Source organism: Lytechinus pictus, unplaced genomic scaffold (genome assembly GCF_037042905.1).
Source record: "Lytechinus pictus isolate F3 Inbred unplaced genomic scaffold, Lp3.0 scaffold_20, whole genome shotgun sequence".
Classification (NCBI taxonomy): domain Eukaryota; kingdom Metazoa; phylum Echinodermata; class Echinoidea; order Temnopleuroida; family Toxopneustidae; genus Lytechinus; species Lytechinus pictus.
The window spans coordinates 10732965-10758573 of record NW_026974141.1 but is presented as its reverse complement, the minus strand read 5'-3'; the positions used below and the strand labels follow the sequence as shown (position 1 = coordinate 10758573).

The window sequence follows — 25609 nt, the reverse complement described above, 5'->3', positions numbered from 1 at the left end:
CGGTGAAAGATGAAATAATGATCCATTCAACTCGGCTGCGCCTCGTTGAATGGATCATTTCATCTTGTCACCTCATGAAGTATTCTGTCCATTGCACTCATAAACATTCATTATTTGTATATTATTGCATTTGGACTCCAGGAATATCTAAAGAAGAGGAGGGATCAGCTAAGAGAGAGGTATCTCACCAGGGGCGGACCCAGCCTTCGCCAATAGGGGGGAGGGGGGAATTTTTTCAGCCACATATATTTTCCCGTTCGGCCGCTGGAAGTTGATTTTTGTTTGTTTACTTGAAGGGATAGTCCTATAATATCACTTCTAAGCTTTATTCTTATAAATCAACATAAGCCTTATTTAAAAAGTGCGAGCACAAAGCGCGAGCTATTTTTTTATTTCATACATTCTATCCTAAAATGTAAACATTCTGGACAATGTTTGTGATCCTAAACGAGATGTGTATCCAACTATATAAATACTGCGAGCGCGAAGCGCGAGCAGAATTTTCTAATATACGTTTTGATCTGATAAAAAAAGGATCTGTAAACGGTTGTTTGCATTTAGCCATGACGATGTTTCATATTTCAATAATCACATAATGCGAGCGCGAAGCGCGAGCTGAACATTTTGATATTTATACCTGAAGAATGGAAATTCTAAGCACTAATTTTGTAATCGTGAAAAGGATAGGTATATATAACTAAACAATTGATGCGAGCGGGAAGATTTACACCTAAAAATGGGACACTCTTTTCATGCTTTTTTTAAATCACGAAAATAATGAATAATTGGAAATCTTCCTACATCAATAATAGAAAATTTTTGATATTGTGAACTGAAACTGGATAATGATTTAAACAGAGAATAAGCTGCGTATCTAAATAAACATGCGCGCGCGTGTTTCAGATTTCGACCTAGTATCTGGGCATTCTTAATACCCTTTTTATTCATGAAAATCAATAAAGCGAGCGCGAAGCGCGAGCTTAAAATATTTGATTTTCCGATCTGAAAAAGGGTCGATTTAAGCTCTGTATTTCAAGCACTTTGTAGGAAAATTGTGAGGTGGATATGGATCACATTTAAAAAAAGATCTGATTATGTTTCATTATTATTACTTTGAGTTTTGACATATAGGACCGGGACGTTCTAAGAACATTATGTCATCATATTAAAATGATGACTATCTTCCAATTTCTCCTCCTAAGTGCAAGATGAAACTTGCCTATATTCCATTCTGAAAAAAGAAAATTTGATTTTCAAATTAATATCTTATTTATTAATCTAATAAACCTACTGCGCGAATATATTATGGTCTGAAAACTGGACATTTAAAGCACTTTTGTAATTATGAATAAGATGTGTGAAATAATATATTTTCAACAATCAATGCGAGCGTATTGTGTATCGATCAGTGGCGGATCAACCGGGGGGGGGGGGGGCATTGGCGGCGGAAGCCAAACAATTTAGGGGGGACCACCAAAAATTTTTGACAAGCAAAAAAAAAAAGTTATATATCAACCAACATTTTTAGGGGGGACCGACAATAATTTTTGACAAGCAAAAAAAAAAAAAAAAAAAAAAAAAAAGGTCATCAACGAAAAATTTAGGGGGGGGGGGTCGTCCCCCCACCTCAAATTTAGGGGGGACACGTCCCCCCGTCCCCCCCTCCGCTTCCGCCGCCTATGGGGGGGGGTTAGGGGCTGCCAGGTAAAAAAAAGGTAATGACCTACATTTTGGAGCCTTCCCCTATTACCTTCATTTTGTATTGTACATGTAAAACAGTGATCGGTACCATCATTTGGCAGTGCCCCCCCCCCCCCCCACTTTTTTGTTGTTGCTTGTCCCGCCTTGGAAAAAAAGGTAGATCCACCCCTGTGTACCAAAATAAGAATTTTGTTCTTTTTTTCTACAATCTGACAATAATTTTGATTGTCCGGCTGCTGCTTTCAAATGTTCTTTGAAGCCACAGTTAGAGCGCCCTCATGTTCACACGTAAACCCCGTGTGAAAACAAACCATCCAAAGTTTCCAAACATTGTGACAGGTGTATAGATCGGATGGATCGATTCGCCGTAACTAGGGAAATGTAAACTTGCTTAAAGAAAATACAAATTTGTCTTGTATAAATTTAAGTAAATATATATAGGTTTTATAATTTACACAATTGTGATATATTGGGGAATATTTTTGTATAAATCGTTTTTGTTTTAAATGTAAACATCTTTGCAATACTGAATGTTAATTGTTTGCATTTGAATAAATTGATTTGTGACCCCTATCGATGAAATCGACGTGTCCTTAGCTCCCACACGCTAGCTCTGTATAGTGAGTTTGTGAATGAATAGTGGGATTCTCGTCAAACTCATAATAACCGGCATTTTTGCTTGGATTTCTTATCCATATGCGCTGGAATGACAACACTTCTATACTGACTACGTGGTTTTGGAACTCATCATATCCAAGTGAAGTAAAAATGTCTGAATCATGTAGGAAAACGAAGAAAATAGTGTCAAAATGACACAGCTACCGACTCTGTGCATGGTCAATTATGACCAGGAAGAACCACCGGGTTTTCGATACCGCTTGCCCCCAGAACTCGGGCGTCGACGTCGGGGGAATCCGGACTCCTCGCCCCGACACGCCTTCTCTCTTCCGAACTCGCCGAGATGTGCCCGGGTTCGAAGTGCCTACGGCCGGGGGCACTCGACAGCATTTCCCGCTGGTCAGAGACAAAGTCTATTAACCTCAAAAGATGACTCTTACACAACTCAGGTATTGTTTAATTCATTTAATAGTCATATTACAAGATGCTGATCCAGAGTCTGAGCCGAACTTTTACGGAAATTACACTTAGTTACAAACTTACATGTACATGTACGTACAGTTTGCAAATTTCTCACTCCTGGATTTGCGTCGGATTATGAATTATATTAATAATGCCGAATTATTTGGGTGGAAAATATCAGTAAAAAAGGAATTGATTCAATTACGGTAAAGGGTAAATCCCTCTGATAAGAATATGTTACCAGAATGTAAATAAGTCACATGATTAATATAAAAATACACGAATAAGAAGAAGAAAAAAATATTACTGTAGACTAAAGACAAAGTTAGCTTTCCTTTTTTTCTAACATATTGAACATAAAAACTTGTTTAATCAACATGAAAATCTACTATCAGTTTCTGTTTGGGGTAGTAGTATGTTCATGTGTAGCAAGTTTTTTTAGTAGTACATAATTGTCATATAGGTGAGACTATGTATGTGTATTGTAATCTGTTGATCAAGTTTTATTTTTTAACTTTAGTTTAAGATATTAAAAGATTGCATTATTGGTCATGATGGAAATTTGTGGTACATGTAATTATGTAGACCAAAAGCTTCAGTCTCTGTATTTTGGTTGTTCTGCTGAACTACGTTGGCTGGGGATGATAGTAAAATGTCTGAAATTGTTGAATAAATCCCCAGAAACGACGGTTATTCCTGTCTAGTAATTATGCTACAGTACTGTGCTTCTAGACACTATAGAGCCTTCTGATAAAGTACATGTAAGTGTTAAGCGCTATGTAAGCAAGTATTCTTCAAGTTATTATTATGATGACGGCCAAACCCTCGCAACTGCATATTCTGTAAATGTCAAATTTTTGCCCCAGGTTGTAATAAACTGCCCTTTTCCATAATGTCTTTGTGCAGATACTAAGAACATCCAATACACCCTTCTTATAGTTATCAGTTCAAAGACAACTTTGATATTTGCTTAAATATCTTATAGACAAAAAACAGCTCTAACTTGCCGAACACCCTCCGAGAGAGACGTCGATCGCAGAGCCAGGACGCCCTCCCCCTCATCTCCCGGGAAGCATTCAACTCACGAACGCCCAACAACAGCATGGTGGATCCCCTGAGCAGGGAGTCTCGGATGGTGAAAGTGAACCCTTCCTATACTCAGCTACCCCCTCTAAAGACAATGGGAGAGACAAGTCTAACGGCTAATGCCGAGTTACTCGACGGTCCCATATGGAATGAGTATCTGCAAGCATGGGTCTCGCGATCACAGGTAAAGCAGCAGGCACTTTATTCTTTTTTTTTTCTTTTCTTTTTGGGGGGTCTTCTTGTCACAAGTTATTGCCTAAATCTTCAACATTGGATAAGTTTTAAACACTGCAATGAATGAGGATTTTCCAAGGCTCCATTTGGTGTAATCAGGGCTCTTCTGATCATTTCGGGGGCGAAGAAGCCAAACGTATTCAAGAATGTTCTTCTAAAGATTGATCTTTTTAGCCCGAATTCACAAAGGTGGTTTTGAAAATCCACTGTTGAATCCATGGTTTATGCAGATTTCCTGTATAAATTACGATTAATTTAGTGCGTATCGAGCGCGTGTATTAAAAATGTCCAATGCTGATGCACGCTTTTGTCACAGTGCGCCAAATTGACGCCTGTTACCATGGTTAGATATGTTATTTTATTCATGAGTCCACCGTTTGAAGAGTGGACTCAAGAATAAAAACAGTGGACTCGTGAATAAAATAGCGTGGATAACCACGGCAACAGGCGTCAATTTGGCGCACTGTGACAAAAGCGTGCATCAGCATTGGAATTTTTTAATATATACGCGGTAAAATAAGCCTAATTAATACAGGAAATCTGCATAAACCATGGACTCAACCGTGGGTTTTCAAAACCACCTTTGTGAATTCGGGCCTTTAAGTCTACCCTTTCCAAAGATGAATTTAAATTTTCTTAATATTGATGCATTTATGTACATGTAGTTCCAAATTCTCAAAACACAGTCTCAATTATGTATAATGATGTATTTGGGTTCAATATTTTTGTTTTTCTTTTCTTTCCTCTTTCTCGTAAGTACTACCTTTTTATAGTGCTACTAACTGTAATTTGCGCCATATGAAAATTTATTATTATTATTATTGTTGTAAATCTGAGTCCTGTGTAATATTTTCCATGGTATACACAGAAACGTTTCTTCAAGAATTTTGTCAGTCATTTTCACAAGTAATTTTCTCATAAAGCCTTTAGTTTTGGAAAATCCCCCAATAATGTTTTTGAAATAGCCAGATTTACTGGTCCTACTTGACCAGTAAAAAAATATATCAAACTGATACAAATGACATTATCCACTCTTGTAAGTTTTAATTATGGCTCTGGCATCTTTAAAAAAAAAATTGAGAAATGGCCCTCGTGAATTATGTTGTGTGTGTGGGTGTATTGTTTGTTTGTTCTTCTTTTTTCTTAGGGGGGCAATAAAACCATTAAAGACAGCAAAATAAACTTAAGTCTTTTTTACATATTTTTTCTTAATTTTGGGGGGACCAGTACATTTTAGGTTTGGACCAGTTAAAAGTGGAAAAAATGGGTATTACTGGTCCGACATGAACAGGTTGGACCGGTAGAAAAAAGGGTTAGTGTGGAGCCCTGATAGTAATGTTGGAATGTCGGATGATCCTTTTGTATATACAGTGTAATTTATGTTACTACCAGTGCCCCTGTACCGAAGCTTTAGACAGGTGAATCAGATTTATAGAATTCCTAAAATTTATGATTATATATATATGAATATATCACTGACGAACCTCTTCATGGCATTTTCATCATCTCATCATCTGGTATATGGGAGTGAGGTAATCCTGTAGATCTCCCGATCGTCGATGAAGTCATAATGGTTATCAATTTACAAACTATTACATGATGCGTGTGTGCGTGGATGTCATCATGGTACATATATTTTTTGCTTTGCTAGAGTTTTAATCCAAGGCAGTTTTGAACCCGACAAGATTACGTGCAGATACAAGTCTCCTATTAAGGATCCCGTTTTATAAGGAATTGATTTCACAATATCTGTAACAAGTTTACTATCAGCCAATCAGAATTGGGGATATCAGTAGCTTTTAACTGTTAAGTTAGTTATTGTAATGAGTTATGTGAAACAGACCCCTGGGGCCCGTCTTACAAAGAGTTACGATTGATCCGATCAATCGCAACTATGGAAAGCAAGCAAAGTCAACATATGAAATGCATGTTTGTTCAAAAAAATTTATAGATATGAATGTTAATCCACAAAGTCAGTGATTTTTTGACAATTTGGTGTGTTTTCCTTTGTTTACAAAGAACATTTTGCAAATATCCTGTAGAAAAAATTATGACACTGATGGATTTCCATACAGTTACGATTGATTGGATCGATCCTAACTCTTTGTAAGACGGGGCCCTGGACTCCCACCTGAAATGAAGTCTGTTTGAAAGAATGAAAAGTAATTGAACAAGTGAAAACACAAAATGTTGCATAATTTTGGAAATGCTTACCCCCGTTTTTCGCAAATTTGGTCTCAAAAGATGCACAAGACTGGAAAGTAAAAAAGTCGGAGAGTAGCGCGGTCAATGAAATGTGTGCGGCAAAAATATTGTGTAAAATGTTGAGGGGACCTACAGTACGAGGCCCCACTCCCTCTGACCTAGATATATAGGGTTAAAGTATATTTAAACTGAAAATAGATATTGGCAGTGCAGTGCATATTGTATGATTGCAGAAGTTTCTTTGGGGGAGTCTTGAAAATGTCTACAATACATTTATATTGCACAGGCAGGCATTCTATGCCTGAACTCAAAATGCCCCCAGTCAGAAAAATAATTACACCCTAAATGTATCACTATGTACAGGTACAGTATACAGTATGTTCTAAAGGATTTTATTGATTTTACAACAAGGGATTTGCTTGTTTGCCATTTATACTCCCAGAAATTGAAATCAACAGTAAATTGAAAAGGGACAAAGACTCATTCCAACCTTAAGACTATTTTGTTTTTATCATTGTGAATTGACCAGGCCGAGGTGGAATGCGAGACTGAGGTATTGATCCAACTATCATTCACAACAATAGCAGAGGCCACTCCTGATTGGTCCCATTCAGACTCACTATTATTTCGCGCTTCAGAGCTCTACACATGTTGCACAATACAGTACAATGAATGGCCTTTGGAACCGGTATTGCGGCCTGTTGCTAAGCACGCTGATCGTACAGTGTACATGGTAGATGTAGTGAGCGTGAACAGTAACTGACTTGTGATGCTTGTTGAGTCTTGGTACTGTTATGACTAGTGATTTTGTGAAATGTTAAAGATAAATTCCAGTTCTGGTAACAATCTCAAAATGACTTCTTACAGAATCTAATATAATGACCACCCAAGTGTCTGTTTGAGTGAATAAAAAATATGTGCCAAAGGATTCTGGAAGAAATTGTGTAATTGCTGAGAAATAAGCAAAATTAGCGCGGATTCGGTCACTTCCGTCGGGTCTTTATTCCAGCAATAATAATACACTGTCCCACGTGTGCCTATCTGCGTTGGCGATTTTCAGTGTGATCGTATTTCAGCTTAGATTTTATGATTTCACAAAGTTCAGTTTATGTAACTGTACCAGATCTAGATCCACGATGATATGCATGTAGTCTTACTTAACCTTGGTTTTACAGACTTTCTCACGAAATTAGTGTTTTACTGCAACTACTTACTATCATTTAAGCTTTAAGACAAATGTTACCAAAATGATAATAATTTTGTGTTCATCCATACATGTACATGCATAATATGCATTCTCAATTCAAATTTTAGGAAAATATGATTTCCATGATTTTTATTTTTAATGTGTTTGACTTTAATAGTCAACACATTATCACAAAATTAACAATAACAGAAGATTGAGAAATGGGAATAACTATCAGATGTAATTATTGGGAATAAATAATGAAAATTTGAGAAAATACAAGTAGAATTTAAAAGGAATAAACCATACATGTACGGCTTTGTCTCCAATTTTTCCAACACATTTGTTACATGTACTTTCAATCTTATGATGACAGGGATTTTTTAAATATATTTTTTTTAACTTTCAATTTTATTCACTTCATTTTATATTATTTTGATTCATTTATTCTTTTATAATTTTATCCATTAAACATTTATATACATAATATAGAGACTTTCAAATCTGAACTATGATCCAATACAAAGGACTCTGGTGGAGACTTTGGTAGTGAACTTATATACAGGTTTATTATACAGGCCAGCTAGGCAGGTCAATCAACAGGCTTGGTATCCAAGTTGCGGGAGGTGTATGAAGTGCTTAGATATCAATACTGATATCGTAACAAACTACATACTATAAAAGTCTATATCCTTTCTAACAGTATCAGTTACTACCAATAAGACACTAATCATCTTAACTCTTAAATTAACCTTATTTTTCTTTTTTATTGTAAACCTTATGAATTTAAATATTTTTAGATAGATGATGCTGTATTGTTAGAATTATTTATTATTACTATTATTATTTGATTAATTAATTAGTTAATTGTATAATTAATTTTGATTATTTGATTAATTTTGATTAATTAATTTCATTCAATCGTTTAAATTTAGAGTAACCAGTACATGTACTGCATATCACTTTACACTGTACATGTACATGGAAGTCAATAATCCCAATAATTGAAATACGGAAATTTTGTTAAGAAAATCTATGACTGGTACATGTTACCTGCATGTAGCATTATGGGATTAGATGCATCTAAATTGATGCAACTGAAATTAAATCATTCACTGCCACTACATTTTGAGGACCAAAGTGCATCTAGAGACATTTTACTGTATGTGATTAATGCGCCTTACATGTGCATAAAAAATCAGAAGGAAAAAAACAATGCCTCTTTTTTATTCACCTTCTTTCTGTAAATCAAGAAATGCTCAATCAGAATCCTCATTTAGTCTTTTATTTTGGCATTATAATATTTTTAAACCTTAATTATAAACTGGCCCTATGTGTTGTTCTTTTCTTTACACTTTGTTTTGTCTTAACTTCACATTGTACGCTTTTCATAATTATGTTTGTTATGTTTATATATAATTGTTGTAGGGCCTCCAAGGACAGCAGTATCCCAATTACTGATGGAGCCACCCTACTAAAAACAGACTGATAAATAAATAAAAATATATTTTGTTTCTCTCTCTCTTGAACACATTTTCATGAATATTCTTAACATCTTCTTGTTTATTTTTCTGCATTTGTATCGTTTCTTTTTTTTCTGTCCAGGGTACAGCCTTTGCGTACATCAGTTTTGCAGGGGCTTTTTCACTCACCGACAGAGGCATATATGATATGCGGGTAAGAAACGTACATGTGCCCATTGGTGGTGATTTTAAGTACATACATGTACTTCCAAACTAGAAGATACAAGTTAAAACAAGATTGTCCATCAGGTCACACTGATAAAGTCAGTGCATGAATTATCTCATTTTATGAATTCTGGAAGCCATATGGATGCCAAAATAGAAATAATACTCGGTCTAATAGCACCCTATAAACCGGTTACAGGGGTGTTTTGGAGTTTGACAAGTTTCTCGATACTCCCAGTTTCTTTTACATTTCAAGCCCCTGTAATGTTCAGCTACCCCATTTTCAACGGCACTCGGTGCATTCAAGGAAGTATTCCTGGTGGGTACTACCCATTCACCTCACCTGGGTAATGTGTAGCAAATAGTGGATAAATTTCTTGCTGAAGGAAAACACTCCATGGCTGGGATTTTTAATTCTGGGACAGACAGTGAATGCCACCAGCCGAATGAAATGGGATAGTAATGTAGAAAAATACCTTGCGCATGGTCATGGGCATGTAAGTGGTAACATTGGCCTTGTTTTGAACCCCAGGCTTTCCTGTGTAGGCAGATGCCTAGACCACTCTGCATATGTACATGTACATCACCTCAGAACAGTGATAATACAAATTCAATAGGAACAGTGTACATAATAATAATAATATAGGGTATTTATATTGCGCACATATCCACCTTGTTAGGTGGCCAAGGCGCTCCTATGATACATGTATCTGTGTATCCATGTAAAGTTAATACAGTGAAAAGCCTTAATTCATTTTTCGACCAAAATATAATAATGATTTTTTTTCTTCAGCCCGAATTTGAAGATGCCCCTGTTGGCCCCTGCCCTCGTTTCTTTGCCCACATGCACCGGGTGCCCCCACCCAAGACCGAGACAAAGGAGGCACGCAAGCGGGTTAACAAGAAGCCAGAGTTCTGGACGTGGAAAGGCCGGACTCCAATATCTGTCCCAAAACCAAGGCCAAAAAGAAAAGGTGAGATAAAAATAATTTCTTTATAAATGAAAAAGCAAAAAAATTTCGGTACCTTCATGAATGGGCTATGAGCACCAAGGGAGCCTTTCACAAAACAAATTTCAGTGCCAACTCTTGCAAGCTACTGAAATCCTGGCATCTGCTTGGTTCAGGACAAATAAGTCAGTGAAAATCACCAACTATTTGCTTCATAATCATATTAAAGCTACTCTCCATGAAAGCTGGTCCCAAGTTGCACATGACTGAATGCACGACCAGTGATCCTTTCTTGTGCTAAATGAGTTAACACTTTTCTGTTCTACTTGTATCAACTTGGAAGTGCTATTCCTATAAAACTCATTGAACAATATTCAATTTTTTTTTTCCTTTTCAAATACTTATACTTGCCTAAAAATACCTGTTTATCAGAAGTCTCTACGCACTCTATTATAAATTGAAGCATAATGCAGATGCTTATTATTCATGAGAAGTTTACTTTACAAAAAATCAAATTTCAAAAAAAGCTGATGATATCCAAACAATTCGGAATCTGATTTTTCACACAAAAAAAGGTTGACCAGTTGTTTGTTAAGTTGAGTATAGGCAGTGTAACCTGCAAACATCATCATAAAACACCCATCTGGTTGTGTGGGCCTGTTTTTAGGGTCTTGTTTGTATGAGAATGAATCACTTTTCAACCATAAGAAATAGCACAAAATATAAATTCAAAGCAATTTGAATTAAAAAAATGAGAAAAAGAAAATTAAGCAATTTGAGAATACATCCAAAATGAGCAGTAAGAAAATGCATAGTGTGGTAAATTTCCTGATTTTTAATTGTGTGCAGTGCCTTTTTTTTTCGAAATGCACTTTAGGCCTACCTTCTTCCTAAAATCCCCCCCCCCATGTGGATTGCAACTGCATAAATCATGAATTACATGTACATTCATCTTTTTTCCTATCTTTCTTTTATGAGTAAATCAGAATGTGTAATCAGCACGGGACAAACCTTAAATCTACATGCTTCTGGCATTCTTACATACACATTAAAGTTTGAAGAAATATATATATTTTGACACACTAATATGAAATTTCACTGTTTCGCTGATATGCCTGCGAAAACAAAATAATCAAAATTCCTTGTTTTGCTCTCTTCATTGTATCCTTTGAAAAATTTGTCAGGGTTTCATTGTGTTTCGGTTTTATAGATCAAATTTTCAAGTGAAAAAAAAAGTGCTTTAATCATTTTACTAAAAATTACTTTTTAATAGCAATTTTGGATACTGTAATTATTGTTTTCAATTGAAATTGCTGTGGTTGAAAAAGTACCTTAGTTTTGCTCATACACAAAATAGATTGCAAAAATAAGAACTGTAATAATGATTTCAAAGCCATGGCAACATCTTCCTAATACAAAACGATAATTGACAGTTGCAACATTCTTTTAATATCCACAACTTGAAACTACTAAGAATTCTTTCTGTTTAACGTGTGCATGCTGTGTGTTAACCCTTTGTTCTTTAATCGTTTCTTGAACCTTCACCCTACTGTAGTGTTTCCTATTCACTTCTCCCCTCGCCCTTCTTCTCACACCCTACCCACCCCGCCCTCCCGACCTTCCCCACCAACAGTGACCCCTGACTCGCTGAAGAATGTGTCACCAGTTGACCTTTCACCCCAGGAAGTGGACAGCGATGATTTTCCCGTCCCACCAGGTAATGTTATAAAGGGGTTTTTATCAATTGGTCCAATGCCAACCAACTCGTGTACTTTCATTTGGTCTACCACCAGTGTGTCCACTATCCACATGGTCCAATTGGCATTTTGTCCACTCACCATTTCGTCTAATAACCAGTCGGTCCATTGGCCATGTAGTCCATATACCATTTGGTCTAACTAGATAAGTGTTAATTGGGCGAAATGAAAGAAAATTAAATGGATATTATACCAAATGGTTATGAGACAGGGTACAAAAATAAAAGATGTTTATTTTGTCTTCGCAAACATGATGATTACAAAGAAATTTGTTTTCGACTGGTGTAGTTTAAATTTTGCTATTATTATTAACATTATTATTATTATTAGTAGTAGTAGTATTATTTTTATTATAATTATTATTGTTATTATTATCATTATGAACATAAATGAACTGGTGATTAGAAGAAGTGATGATTGGATCAAATGGTCATAGGACCAAATAGTTGATAGACGAAATGTTGATGGACGGAATGGCATTAGACTAAATGAAGTTAGACCATGTGATGAGTGGACGAGTTGGCAAATGATGAATTGGCAATTTACTTCATAAAGGTACCCTCTCTATCGGGGAGTGTATCATAAAGATGGGTGTCAGTGATTTTCATTGGTAGGTAAAATAAGCTACTATAAATCCTTGCATCTGATTGGCTGAGAACAAGTTAAGCAGTGAAAATCACAGAGCTTATCATGAAACAGTCCCTTGGTTTAACCACTTGTTCAAAAAGAACTATCGAATTCCACATATTCTAACTTTATCATGTCTACAACCAGATCATTTTAATTACATGTATCTACCATTGGGCTCACACACTTCACATGTTGCAATCATGGAAAAAAAATGCACTTGGGCTCAGGGAATTACTAAATAAAAAGTTGTGATAAAATTTAAAAAGAGCTCTGGAAAATCCCCATTCACTAAAGCTTATCCATGGTTGCAGATTTAGGCAGTACCTGTTGACTGTTGTGCAAAGTAGCCCCTCCCCCAATAAAAATTGATATATATATTTTATTTTGCCTGGTTGCAATTTTTTTTTCAGATATTAATTTGTTTGGTTTGATTCAGTAGCTGTACAATCAAATAAATATAGGTCTTGCATATATTTTTCAATGGGAAGGCCTTTGCATCTTGTTTGAAAAACATTGTAAACATCTTGAAGGTCCTCAATTCCCTGGAATCTACATGTATGTACATGTAATTGTCCTTTCTTTCTGTGAGAGCATTAATAGTTTTCCGGTTTCAAAGACTGATTCAGGATAAACTGAATGCTTTATCATGAATTTTTTCTTACTAAGTTTCCTTTTATTGTCACAGATTTAGAACACTATCTTTCTTCTAATTTGAAATTCAAATTTTCAAGATTTTGTCACCGTCTTCTTGCATGCTGTTATATTTTGATATTTTCTTTTCCTCTATACTGTACACCTCCAAACATTTCTCAAAGTAGCACATTTAATTTTCACATTGACAACTTTTTGGTTGAACTTTCTCATGGGTTACACTGTTACATGTATGTTATAAATTTATTTATTTTTATTAAAAATAGACAGGTTGTGTACTCATCAAGATTTTGATCTTTTTGTTACATTTACACATTTTGCTGCATTTGCTATTTGTAATGATGAAATACAGTATGGAATAAAAATCGTCAATGCCATACTTGCAAGTTAATATGTTTCTAAAATATTTTTATATTTTATAAAGTTTTCAGTATTTGAAAACTGATTACTATGCTTTCTGATTTTGCATGTTAATATTTTATCAAATTTCATGTAAAAATAGAGAAGATTGATAAAACAAACAAGGTGCGAAACAAATACAAGGCCTAAAGTATTTGTCATTTGGGCAAATTTAAAGTAAAAAAATCATACTGTATGATTGCAGGTCAAAAGTGATAGCCTACATCAGAAATTCACTAAAATTCACAGAGAATAAGTAGAGTTATTGCTTTTATACTGTATGTATATTTGCTTACATACATATATGTGTGAACAAAAGTTTTTTTCTATGTGATGTCATTTGTTACTAACTTAAGTAAGTTGAGTCACATTTTCTATTGTTTATTTCAATTTCATTTATGCACTCAAAAGTCAAATTTTTGGAGAAGGGTAAGCCAATCTAATCTTTTTTTTTATCATGAACAGCATTAATTTGTGCAAAATGCATGTGTTCTGTGATTAAAAAGAAATAAGCTATTCATCCGTGTTTTTTATGTTTTATTATTTTTAAATATTTTTGAATATTTTATATTTATTTATTTGTCGATTAATTCATTGATTTATTTACATGTAATCAATTATATGTTATGTTTTATTAGTTCATTTTTTTATGATTAAGGGGGGGGGGTGGTTTTAAGTGGATGGGTGTATCCTAGATGACAAAAATTCAAGGGGGCAATCTAATTATTGCCCCCTTTTTTGCCTTGAGTTAATGGAATTCCAATTTTTATACCTAAGCTACATCCTACATGGATAAATGTTGATGTTTTTTGCTTTATATATATATCATTTTCTAGGAATTATGAGCTTTTATGTGTAATCAAGAACCATTGAAACACCATTGGAACTTAATACATTGTAATAGTGCAGTTGGAGAACATATTCTTATTTCAAAAGATATTTAAAGAAGATGGACAATTATGTATTTTTAAGAGGAGAAATAGATTCGTTGAGCACTTCCCTGCATCAAAATAAAGACCAGCATATTAATTTAATCTGACTTTCACAAAAGTAATACGTGTGTACAGTTGTAGGCAAGTCCAAACTATTTTGTCCCTTCAACTGATCAGTGAGATTTGTATAAAATTGTGAATTTGCAATATATTGGGATTTACTCAGCCTATTAAAAATAGGTTTTTCAGTAAAATAGACAGAAAGTTACTTTTGATTTAAAATATTCGAGAGAAGATGGCCATGATCAGGCCTGTTCCTGCTTCATCAATGTTTCAAATTATTTTATGGTTCAGTTTTTTTTAATTTGATTATTGAGAGAAAGTAAAGCATTTGGCTGGATAGCTTGGACTTGCCCATAGAAATGTTCAGTGTGCAGTTTATAATATTTACATCATCATCTTTACACATCATCATCTGTACACATCATATTGGGTGATTTCAAGTTCAGTGTTGACCTTTTGGTGTTGGTGTTAGGTCAATTTTTACACGATTATTACACCAAACATAAAACGAAGATGGTCGTGAAAAGTCACTCACTTGTTGTTGAGATGTTAATAACAGGATCTGGATCAGTTTGACAAACTCTATAAGTTTTGGAGCTAGGGGAAGCAGTCCAAATTTCAACACCAACACCAAGGCCAACACCGGACTTGAAATCACCCATTGTAGCACCTTAATTATGCATATACTGTATTTTTATTAACGATGACCTTTCACCTCCACACGCACGCATCGTTTGATCGACACAGTCCCCAGTATCGATGAATACGACAGCAGCGACTACGGCTCTCTTTCCTCCGGTAAGACTAATGCTGAACGCGTGTGTGTGAATAGAATATTCTATAAATGGACTTTTAGCAGGATATCAAAACTTATACAATGGTAATGTGGATCCTAAGCAACTGATTGGTTGAAATCTGTCACATGACCAGTCATTTATTTTCATAGCTAACTGGTGAATCTCTAGTGACTGGTGCTAATGATTACTTCTATTGACCGGTCATAGGGGTTGTTGCAAGTAAATATTTTTCAATAATCAATTGCAAAATATATTCTGTGGAAATTTTACAATAGATCAATTTTAGCAGTAGCGAATCGGTTGACCATCCTTGCTTCAACAAGTCAATTTGCAATCAACTGCACATTTGCAATTAATCGCAAGATATGATTGCTTTAGGGACCAAAACTAGACTTGCAATTGATCACAAGTTTCTTGCAACGCCCCGATAATGTGATACGAGGATGGTTTATAAAAATAAAAACGGATCCACATTACTATCTTCTAAAAACATATTAAAAATACACACCATCTAGCTCAGGCATGAGAAAGATTACCCGCATTTGTTACATTTGAAACATTCTGAACGCCATCTGCTATGCCTCAGCAGATGTGTTGGAACTGTTCAAAAGTACCTCTTGCGTGTAATTCTTACTAATGTCCTTGTGTATTATGACTGTAGGCTCTTTGTCACACCAAATCAAGTTTGGCTGTAAGAAAAATTATCTATTATACCAATATTTTTTTTTTTTTTTTTTTTAAATACCTGTACCTTCCAGTATACAGGTTGACTTTTGCCATATGTACATGTAGTAATGGCAGTATACTTTGACCAGCTACCTCCCGACCAACAATAATTTGCCAAAAATATATTTTGAGATTTTCATTGAGCTTAAAATGGCTTTAAAATGATATAATTTAGAACTTGCCAGATCAACAATTATCACAAGTACTTGATAGAATGCATAAGAAATTCAGCAAGACGTTTAAAACATATTAAGTAGAAAATAAGGGTTGCAGTTAGGGGTTCACTCAAGCACTGCTTGAGTTAATTTATGCACACTGCAATTTCAGTGAAACTTCCAAGCAGTCCACACATTATGGTGTCAAAGAAACTCTTGTTTCTTAGTGTAGTAGGTTTCATGGTACAACATCTATCTTTCTTGGGCAAGTGTTGGTCCTGAAAAGGACCACCCAACTCGATGTTTCGACAAGAATACACTTGTCAAAACGTCAAGTTTGGGTTGTTCTTTTCAGGACCAACAATTGCCCAAGAAAGATAGATGTTGTGCCGTGAAACCTACAACATTATTCTTCTTTGCCATGTAAACCTTTAGAAGTTAAATTTCTTGTTTCTTCATGTTTATTCAACTTTACAACTTCAAATTTTGACAGTAACAATAAAAAGAATTACCCTTTCAGGAAAGATAATTTTCAATTTTTTTTTTTTTAAAGACTAAATTACTGATTTGACCATTAAAGAGAACCTTCCCTTGCAACTTGTTGGTTTCGGGGTGGCTGGTTACATATGTAATTATTAGTCAGATTTCAGCAAAATTTATAATCATCCGAAGTTACATGTACCTTATACTTACGTTTGCAGTACGGCATAAGTTTTATGAGACCAAACCTGTACAGATATGTATGCATGTCACTGCACAGCAAATGTCATTAATCAGACACGCAAAATCATGTATGCTTCGGCATGAATTACACTACTGCACAATCAAGTATTGATATCACTAAACTGAAAACATTTTATTTAATGCCACCCACAATTTTTAATACTGTGTACATGCGTGTAGCTATACACCATTGCACAAGTAAAGAGTCGATGTCATTAAATAATATGGATGATATTTCACGTTAACATGAGACACCTGCATGATGTGTACGTGTATACACATTGTTTGGTTTTGTATTTCAAGTAATATTGTGTTTCAATTGTAATTGATTATTAGTGTTGCTCAATCACGTATGATTATTTTGCAATCGTTAACCAATTTAGGATCGGTGATTTCAAGATAATAGACCATATTTTGTGGTCTGGCCCAATACCACTATGCAAAAGAAGGGTTTTTTACACTTACTGAACTCATCTTAAATGCCTCAGTGCTATCTTCTAGATTCAATGGTTAATCATCTTCAGTAATCACTACCTCCTTATTGTAAAAAAAATGGCCATAATTTAATCTGTAAAATCAGTGGTTTATTATATAAATGAAAATTCACATTTTTCTTGAACTAATAAAGGCACTTTACATACATGTGTTGAAACAAAATAGAAACACATATTAATGTCAATAAAAGTTTTTTTTTCGTTCTTGCAATTTGAAAATGAAAAATGTATCAATGACAGATAAATATATATTGCCAATTTGAGGAATTAAAAACTGATCAAATGAGGCCAGAAATAAATCACTATCATGAATGGGTTTAACTATCACACATGTTCTATGTTCTTGTTAGATGTACTGTAAGTATATGTCGTCTTTCTGATGTGTTTGATTTTTGCCACCCACATTATTCGCACAATATCCTAACATAAAGGACCAAGTACCCACGTGAGAACAGAGTCTCAATCGCAGCACTCTGCAAACTCTGCAGATCAAAGTGGTAAGAGAGATTAACCTTACACTTAATTTTGCACCACTTAGAAGCTTTTGCAGAGAACATACTTATGTAACTTGCAGCTTAGCCTTAGAGAACATTAGGGGTCCTCTTCATAAAGTACTGATTACAACTCTTGTAACTTTCCCATGTATTGGCAACGGTTTATTTTCATATGATCCAATGCCAATTCATCCACTTGCCAAACCTGTCTACTATTATTTGGTCTACCATCAGTTCGTCCAATATCCACATGGTCTAATTGCCATTTCGTCCACTCTCCATTTCGTCTAATAACCAGTTGGTCCAATAGCAATTTAGTCCATATGCCATTTGGTCTAATTAGACTAATTTTTAATTGGGCAAAATGAATGAAAATAAAATGAATATTAGACCAACTGGTTATGAGACGAGATGGTCATAGACGAACTGGAAATTAGAGGAAATGATGATCGGACCAAATGGTCATTAGACGAAATGTTGATGGACGGAATGGCATTAGACTAAATGATGGTAGAACCACGTGGTGAGTGGATGAATTAGCAATTACCATTGGCAACTACCATGGTTACAGGGCTCAGCAGACAATGACAATCGTTGTTTCCATGGAAGTTAAATTAATGGCAAAGTTACAACAGTTGTGAGTCTTCATGAAATGAGCCTCATTACTATACATGTTTATATCAGCATTGCAGCTCCCACTCGCCATAAATATTATTTATATTCAAAATTTGTTTTTACTACATGTATTTGTATTCACTTTCACTTATTTTCAGTTAATTTCAAGAGACTATATAAAATAAGGCATCCAAAGAAAAGTCTTTGCCAATGTCATTTAGCATGAATCATACTCAGCTTCTTTCACAGTGCCCCCATTTTGGGGGATGGGAAATTGAGTGGGAAAACGGTGCTGAAAGGTGTTTTTGCGATTATACAGAAACTCCAAATTCAAATGCATGCTGGTGGATTTGAGAGGACCTCTTACAGTTTGGTCTAATTAGACTAATTTTTAATTGGGCAAAATGAATGAAAATAAAATGAATATTAAACCAACTGGTTATGAGACGAGATGGTCATAGACGAACTGGAAATTAGAGGAAATGATGATCGGACCAAATGGTCATTAGACGAAATGTTGATGGACGGAATGGCATTAGACTAAATGATGGTAGAACCACGTGGTGAGTGGATGAATTAGCAATTACCATTGGCAACTACCATGGTTACAGGGCTCAGCAGACAATGACAATCGTTGTTTCCATGGAAGTTAAATTAATGGCAAAGTTACAACAGTTGTGAGTCTTCATGAAATGAGCCTCATTACTATACATGTTTATATCAGCATTGCAGCTCCCACTCGCCATAAATATTATTTATATTCAAAATTTGTTTTTACTACATGTATTTGTATTCACTTTCACTTATTTTCAGTTAATTTCAAGAGACTATATAAAATAAGGCATCCAAAGAAAAGTCTTTGCCAATGTCATTTAGCATGAATCATACTCAGCTTCTTTCACAGTGCCCCCATTTTGGGGGATGGGAAATTGAGTGGGAAAACGGTGCTGAAAGGTGTTTTTGCGATTATACAGAAACTCCAAATTCAAATGCATGCTGGTGGATTTGAGAGGACCTCTTACAGTTTCACCGGTTTTCCTGTCCACCATCTTTAAGAAATGGAGCATGTTATTGTATAGGAATCTCTGTGTAGACAAAATTCACACACTTGATAGCTGATTTAAATGTGATTACGCTTTTAATTCCTTGTCAATGTGCAACTTATGGAGGTATATGTACACTGTACATGTAAGAACCAAAGTTGTAATATGTACTGTAATGTAATATTTTTTTTTTCCTATCCAGGAACTTTTATGTTAAAACAAATTTCCATTTTGTTAACTTCACAAGTATATATCCTACTTGTTTTTAATGCGCCAATCTACACTAAATGCACATATTTTTTTTAAAGTACCATTTTACAAATAAAGCAAAGGGAATTCCATCGAAGCAAAGCAAAGAATCAGTTTGAATTAAAAGTGAAAGATCAAACGAGCAATAATACTGACAATTCTAACAAAGTTGTATTGTGGAATACAAAAGTTGGGATATTTTAAACTTGTTTATTTCACACACAGTTACATGTACATGCACACAGTGGCAGTATATGCATGTAAGAGACTGCTAATGACGTAGTATTCCCCTCCAATAATGTAAAAGACAGCCCAACTGCTTCATGAATATGTGAAATTGCACTGAAAACCTTGGAAAATAAAATAGTTGATAAAGTATTAAAGTAGTGTGTGACCTCATCAACTCGTTCATTTGCATATCTTGTGTTGTGTGCATGCCATATGTTATGGTTTTGTAAAAAAATGTTAGCTTATTGTAAAAATGTCCTTGTGAAATTATAAGTATTGTGTAGCAACCTTAACTGCACATATTTTTTTTACCCAAAACAGGCAAATTAACACCTACATGTATGTGAACTACAATGCACTGTGATACTATTTATGTACAACATTAATACTGTATCTAAACTTCATTTCATTTAATACTTATAATATTATAACCTCATTTCATTTAATACTGATTGCCACCCCTACTAGCCCATGCACCCGTAGTGATGATGTCTCCCCCGTCCTCACATAGCAATGGAGACATCCAGATCCTTGATCACACAGGAGAGCCTTCCGCGGTGTCTCCACAACCCACAGTTAACTGTCTGTGCTCTGTGGAAGCATGTACATGCAAAAAGCGTGGTAAGATAAGATCGGTCTGTGGTCATGCTTTGGACATTTGACACAGTTGTTGCCTTGTGGATTTCGTCCAGCACTCGGGTGTATGAGATTTGCCACAGTGGTGCGGGACACTTCTGAAGTCTGATTTGGCATTTACCACAGTTGTTTGTGCTCCCATAGTTGTGTGTGACATTGATTTTGACTGTGTGTACAACCAGCGATAGCCGTTGTTTTGCACCCGACACTAATTGCACAATGATGCACCTGCCACAGAACGCTACTGAAGTCAGATGTGGCATTTACCACAGTGGTCTGTAGTACCCTGTAGTTGTGTGTGACATTCACTTTGACTGTGTACAAAGTCCATGATACCTGTAGCTGTAGATTGCACCATATGCTAATGGTATAATGTTAACACTTGCCACAGTTGTGTGGACACTACTTAAGTCAGGTGTGGCATTTACCACAGTTGTGTGTAATACCCCATGGTTGTGTGTCGCGTTCACTTTGACTGTGTGCAAACTCAATGGTAGCTATGTTTATTTTACACTCCATATATGTTTATGTTGCACTCAACACTAATTATAAAACTTACACCTGCCACAGCGGTGTAAACACTGCTTACCTCATGTGTGGCATATACCACATGTGTTTGTAGTAACCCATAATTCTTGTTTCCTTTCACTTTGACTGTTCATGCATTTCATCATAGTTGTTTTTTTTTGCACCCGACTCTGATTTTATAAACCCTGCCACAGTACCGTGGTATACTCATGGTCTCGTTAATTTACAATGCTCGCACCATTGTTTAATTTAAGTTTGAGGTCCAAAAATGTGTTACACTGTAACTAGCTGTGTCCATTTCATGCCTCATGTTTGTAATGGGTCCAAAATTCTAATTTTTATTCTTATTTTTTTTCCGAATCACTGTGGTGATATGACCCACACATGTGTTTATGATATAGTCATAGTAACTACACTGAATATTTCTGACAAAGCTAGGTGTGAGAGAGTTACTTCTGTATCAAATGTGCACTTTCATCAAGCTTTTTCAACAGGTGATGTGGATAATCTGGAGACCTATATGTATCTATTTTAAACGGTGTTTGCTATTTTTGTGTGCATGGGTGTATGTGTGTGTTTGTGGTGTAAATTACTCCTATCACATACTGTGCTTTACAAATCATATTTTTAGGGCAATAAAGTGGCAAGGTAACCTGTACCATCAGGTGTGGTGTTAATATGAAATTCTGAGGTCAGTTTATCTTTAAAAATATTTTATTTTACCTCTCAAAATGAAATTGGTATTCTGAGATGATATTTTATCTCTGTGAAATAAATTTTATCTTGCGTATCTAAAGATGGTACGCGACAGAGTAGTGCCTGCGTAGACATATCCATCGCATATCTATTAAAGCATTGCAATGCGGATGACGTGCTTGCGCTCAGTTACTTTGAAGAAAAATCTTTAAAAAAACTTAAAATAGGGTGGAGGTTATTTTATCTCCAGGACGTTCATTTTATCAATATTGCTAGGTGAATGACCTCCAAATGTTGAAATGAAAATGAAGAAAAATTATATAGTTATTGAAGTAACACCTTAACATTGTTCCTGTAGAATTAGGAATTATTTCATGAGCTTTTTCTTGACTAATATTGTCTTTGAAATGATGCTTGCAATTATGTGATATTGACATTGAAAAAAGATGGGAGTATCGTCATTTGAATTCAATAAATTGATGCAAGATCGCTCCTTTGCCACACCTCCTGGCGGAATGGATTTTCATTGGTTGAATAAGATGAGAAAGCTATAAAACCGCATTTCTCATTGGATATTGCTTCAGAAATACGTATGTCTTATAGAGATAAATGAAGGTAAAATGGTTCTCAGAATACCAATTCGGAGAGATTTAAAGTGTATTTTATCTCATTGATTTTAACAGAGATTTTATCTGAGATAAAATATTTTATCTGAGATAAAATGGATCTCAGAATACCACCCCAGGCCATGAAGGTATTTTAACTTGGGCAGAAGTACACCAAATTTGAAGTTGATAATAATGGGTTGAATTTCTGCAAGTAGTTTCATTTCAAAACTGATAGAGAAAGAATGCACTAATGACATTAGCTACAGAGTACTTCTAGAGCTGGCCTCTAGGAAGCGACTAAGGGTGCGTTTATCCGCCACTTTTTTACCCTAGAATCATGATTTGAATCATGATTCAAATCATGATTCTGCAGAATCACGATTGCGTTTAGTCGAAATTGAATATAATCATGATTAGAATCACAAACATGAAACACGACAAAAGGGGCGTTTGGAAAGACGTTTCTGCAGAATCACGTACGAAAATGTTCGAATAAACGATATCGTGATTACAATCATGATTATATGACCTCACTGTTGTGTCGGCCTACTTTCGGTTTGACTCTTGCCAAGCTCAAGGCGCTCTATATGCTCATTGTATGTACATGACTATGTACTATGAATTCATTTCTTGTCATGTTCAAGTTCTGTGTTGGTCATCGCATCGTCCACTACTTTTCATTTTTTGGACATGTCTTCAACTTCAAGTTCTAGTAAATGAATTAACTGGACAGACAATGATCTCAGTTGTTGTTGAGTATACAGTATCAATATCAAATTGGATCTACGCTGAAATTCACTTCTGAACACCATTTTGGATAAACTAACAAGATGAATAGAAGCATATTGACCCTTTATGATAGAAGTAAACAAAATGAGGTATAGACTGAATTCTGATGGAAGCAAAAGAATTTTCGAGAGCCGAAACACGTGCGAAAAACTTCCTCTGTCAAACTGCGCACTAGTGATGCGCACTGGATTGGCCCGAATCTGAGGAGAAACAGCATTGGAATGAAGGTCGTCTAAACGCTGATTCTGTGATATTGTGATTCTTGTTTGTGTTTTGAATCATGATTCAAATCATGATTCAAATCATGATTCTGGCTTGAGGTCGCATAAACGCAGCCTAAGTATGTTCATTGATACAGATAATCTTTGAGCACGTAGACAGCTTAACTTTTGAGCAATAGTGTAAATAGTCCCTTCTTGGGCATCCATTCATCCTCAGGGTACTTATCACTTCTGTAAGGCTACTCAGACACATTGGGAACTGTTTGTTGAGCAAACAGGATTCAGTGGCTTCATGACGACTCACTGGTAGTTGTTGGTAGTTACCTGTGGTGTTTTTCTTACGTGTTGGCACAACTTCAAAGAAAACCACCAGAGGCTACGTTTGAGCAAAATTTTGTCTTGATAATCTTCTCCACATCCTCGCTAAAAAAATGTAAAAAAAGAACCCTCTAAATATTCTTGGTAACTTGACATACCGGTACTCTTGCCAAAATTGAAATTTCTTTAATTTCTCCTCAGGATATAAAATGAATGTTACGGTTGTGATATAGTGTTTTTAGTTCAGAATGATGTGAGGATTCAAGATTCTGTTGAATTTCAGTGAAGGCAGTTTAGGTTTATGTTCGGGTTAATGTTTGGATTTCTGGGAGGAGCAAGTTGTATGGAACCATCTACATCCCCACAGGGTTTTTGTTATTAGTCAATATTGTTCTCCATCTGTAAATTCCAGTAAATGTATGGACTACTTATACATTTCATGCATACATACAATTATTGAATTTGTGCAATTGTAACTACCATGTAATCCTTGATTTTGATTGGCTATTGAACCCTGCTACCATTTTAGAGTCAATAATTGTCAGATGTAATGAACGGCCCCTGATTTTTTTCCCTTTTTTAAAATTTCATTTACATTAAATGCTCAAATCACCTTGAGAGAAACAGGGAGGGGCATGAATGATTTAACAAAATATATATATATATATATTCATTTGCACGTACATTACAGGCTCAAGTCACTTTTATAGAAATGGGGGATGGGAATTGAAATAGAATATCTGTCATTCAAAATCATATTGAATAGGACATAAGGTTGTTAGGTGATTATTATTATGTTTATTCTACTATAGTTACACCCCATGGGGTATATCTTGGTAGGGGGTAAGCCAAGTAATGATCCATGTGTGCATCTGTGATAATTAAGGGAATGGATGCTTTGTTATTGAAGGTTATTGTCAGGGTTGATTTTAATAGCCTTCACATTATCGCCTTGGTACATAGTACATTATGCTCTTGTGGTCTCTCTTACCTTGTAGCTCCTGTGATTATACATGTAGGCAATCACATTAAAGGAGAATGAAATTCTAGAAACAAGGTAGCTTGTGTGAAAAAAATCAAAGGCACAAATCGACAGTTTTAGTAAATTAGAACAGATAATAAGAAAGTTATGAATATTTTGAATGTTGATATCACTAGTGATGTGGATATCCTCCCATTGGCAATGTGACCAAAATGGTCATACTTTTACAACTCCCCATATACTTTCCCCACTTATGTTACCTCCTAAATTGTCACTTTCATCAAGTCTATTGCTATCCTTGAATATGGGATGACATATAGTAAAGGTTTCATAAAATATAAATGGACAAAGAGTTTATACTAACATTAGAATGAGGAAAAATATATGTTTTAGGGTATATTTTCAGTGTAAAAAGGGGAGAGTTGTACCTCTGTAACGTCAGAAATCCTGGTTGCATCGCTAATGGGACGATCTCCATAGCATAAGTGGTTTGAAAATCAACTGCTCATAGCTTTGTTATTGTTTATCAAAAAATACTCAAACTTTAATTGATCTTATCGTTTGATTTTTCTGTTTTTATTCAAATCGACTTGTTCTCTATGTAGGGATTCATTCTCCCTTCCCTGGGAATTTCCTGGGGCCCGTTTCAAAACAGTTAAAACTGTTGTAACTCTGCCATTATGGCAACTACATATACCATGGCAACAGGGCTCAGCAGCCAATCAAAATCAAGGTTACGATGATA

General features: G+C 35.3%; 1 protein-coding gene across 15 annotated transcripts in view; it reads left to right on the top strand.

Moving 5' to 3' along the window:
* The first annotated feature begins 2299 nt into the window (after positions 1–2299).
* Positions 2300–25609, top strand: part of LOC129283131 (uncharacterized) — a 42672-nt gene continuing 19362 nt past the window's right edge. For 3 of the 15 annotated variants that reach the window (XM_064114688.1, XM_064114684.1, XM_064114686.1), the window contains exons 1-9: positions 2319–2768; positions 3767–4051; positions 9098–9169; positions 9974–10154; positions 11686–11847; positions 13979–13996; positions 15310–15360; positions 17889–17954; positions 20555–20707. In XM_064114688.1, the coding sequence (XP_063970758.1) occupies positions 2511–2768; positions 3767–4051; positions 9098–9169; positions 9974–10154; positions 11686–11847; positions 13979–13996; positions 15310–15360; positions 17889–17954; positions 20555–20707 (1246 nt within the window). In that variant the 5' untranslated portion in view covers positions 2319–2510. Of the gene's footprint in view, positions 2769–3766; positions 4052–9097; positions 9170–9973; positions 10155–11685; positions 11848–13978; positions 13997–15309; positions 15361–17888; positions 17955–20554; positions 20708–25609 lie in introns of all 15 variants that reach the window. The other 12 variants (XM_064114691.1, XM_064114693.1, XM_064114696.1 and 9 more) reach the window with 10 other exon arrangements.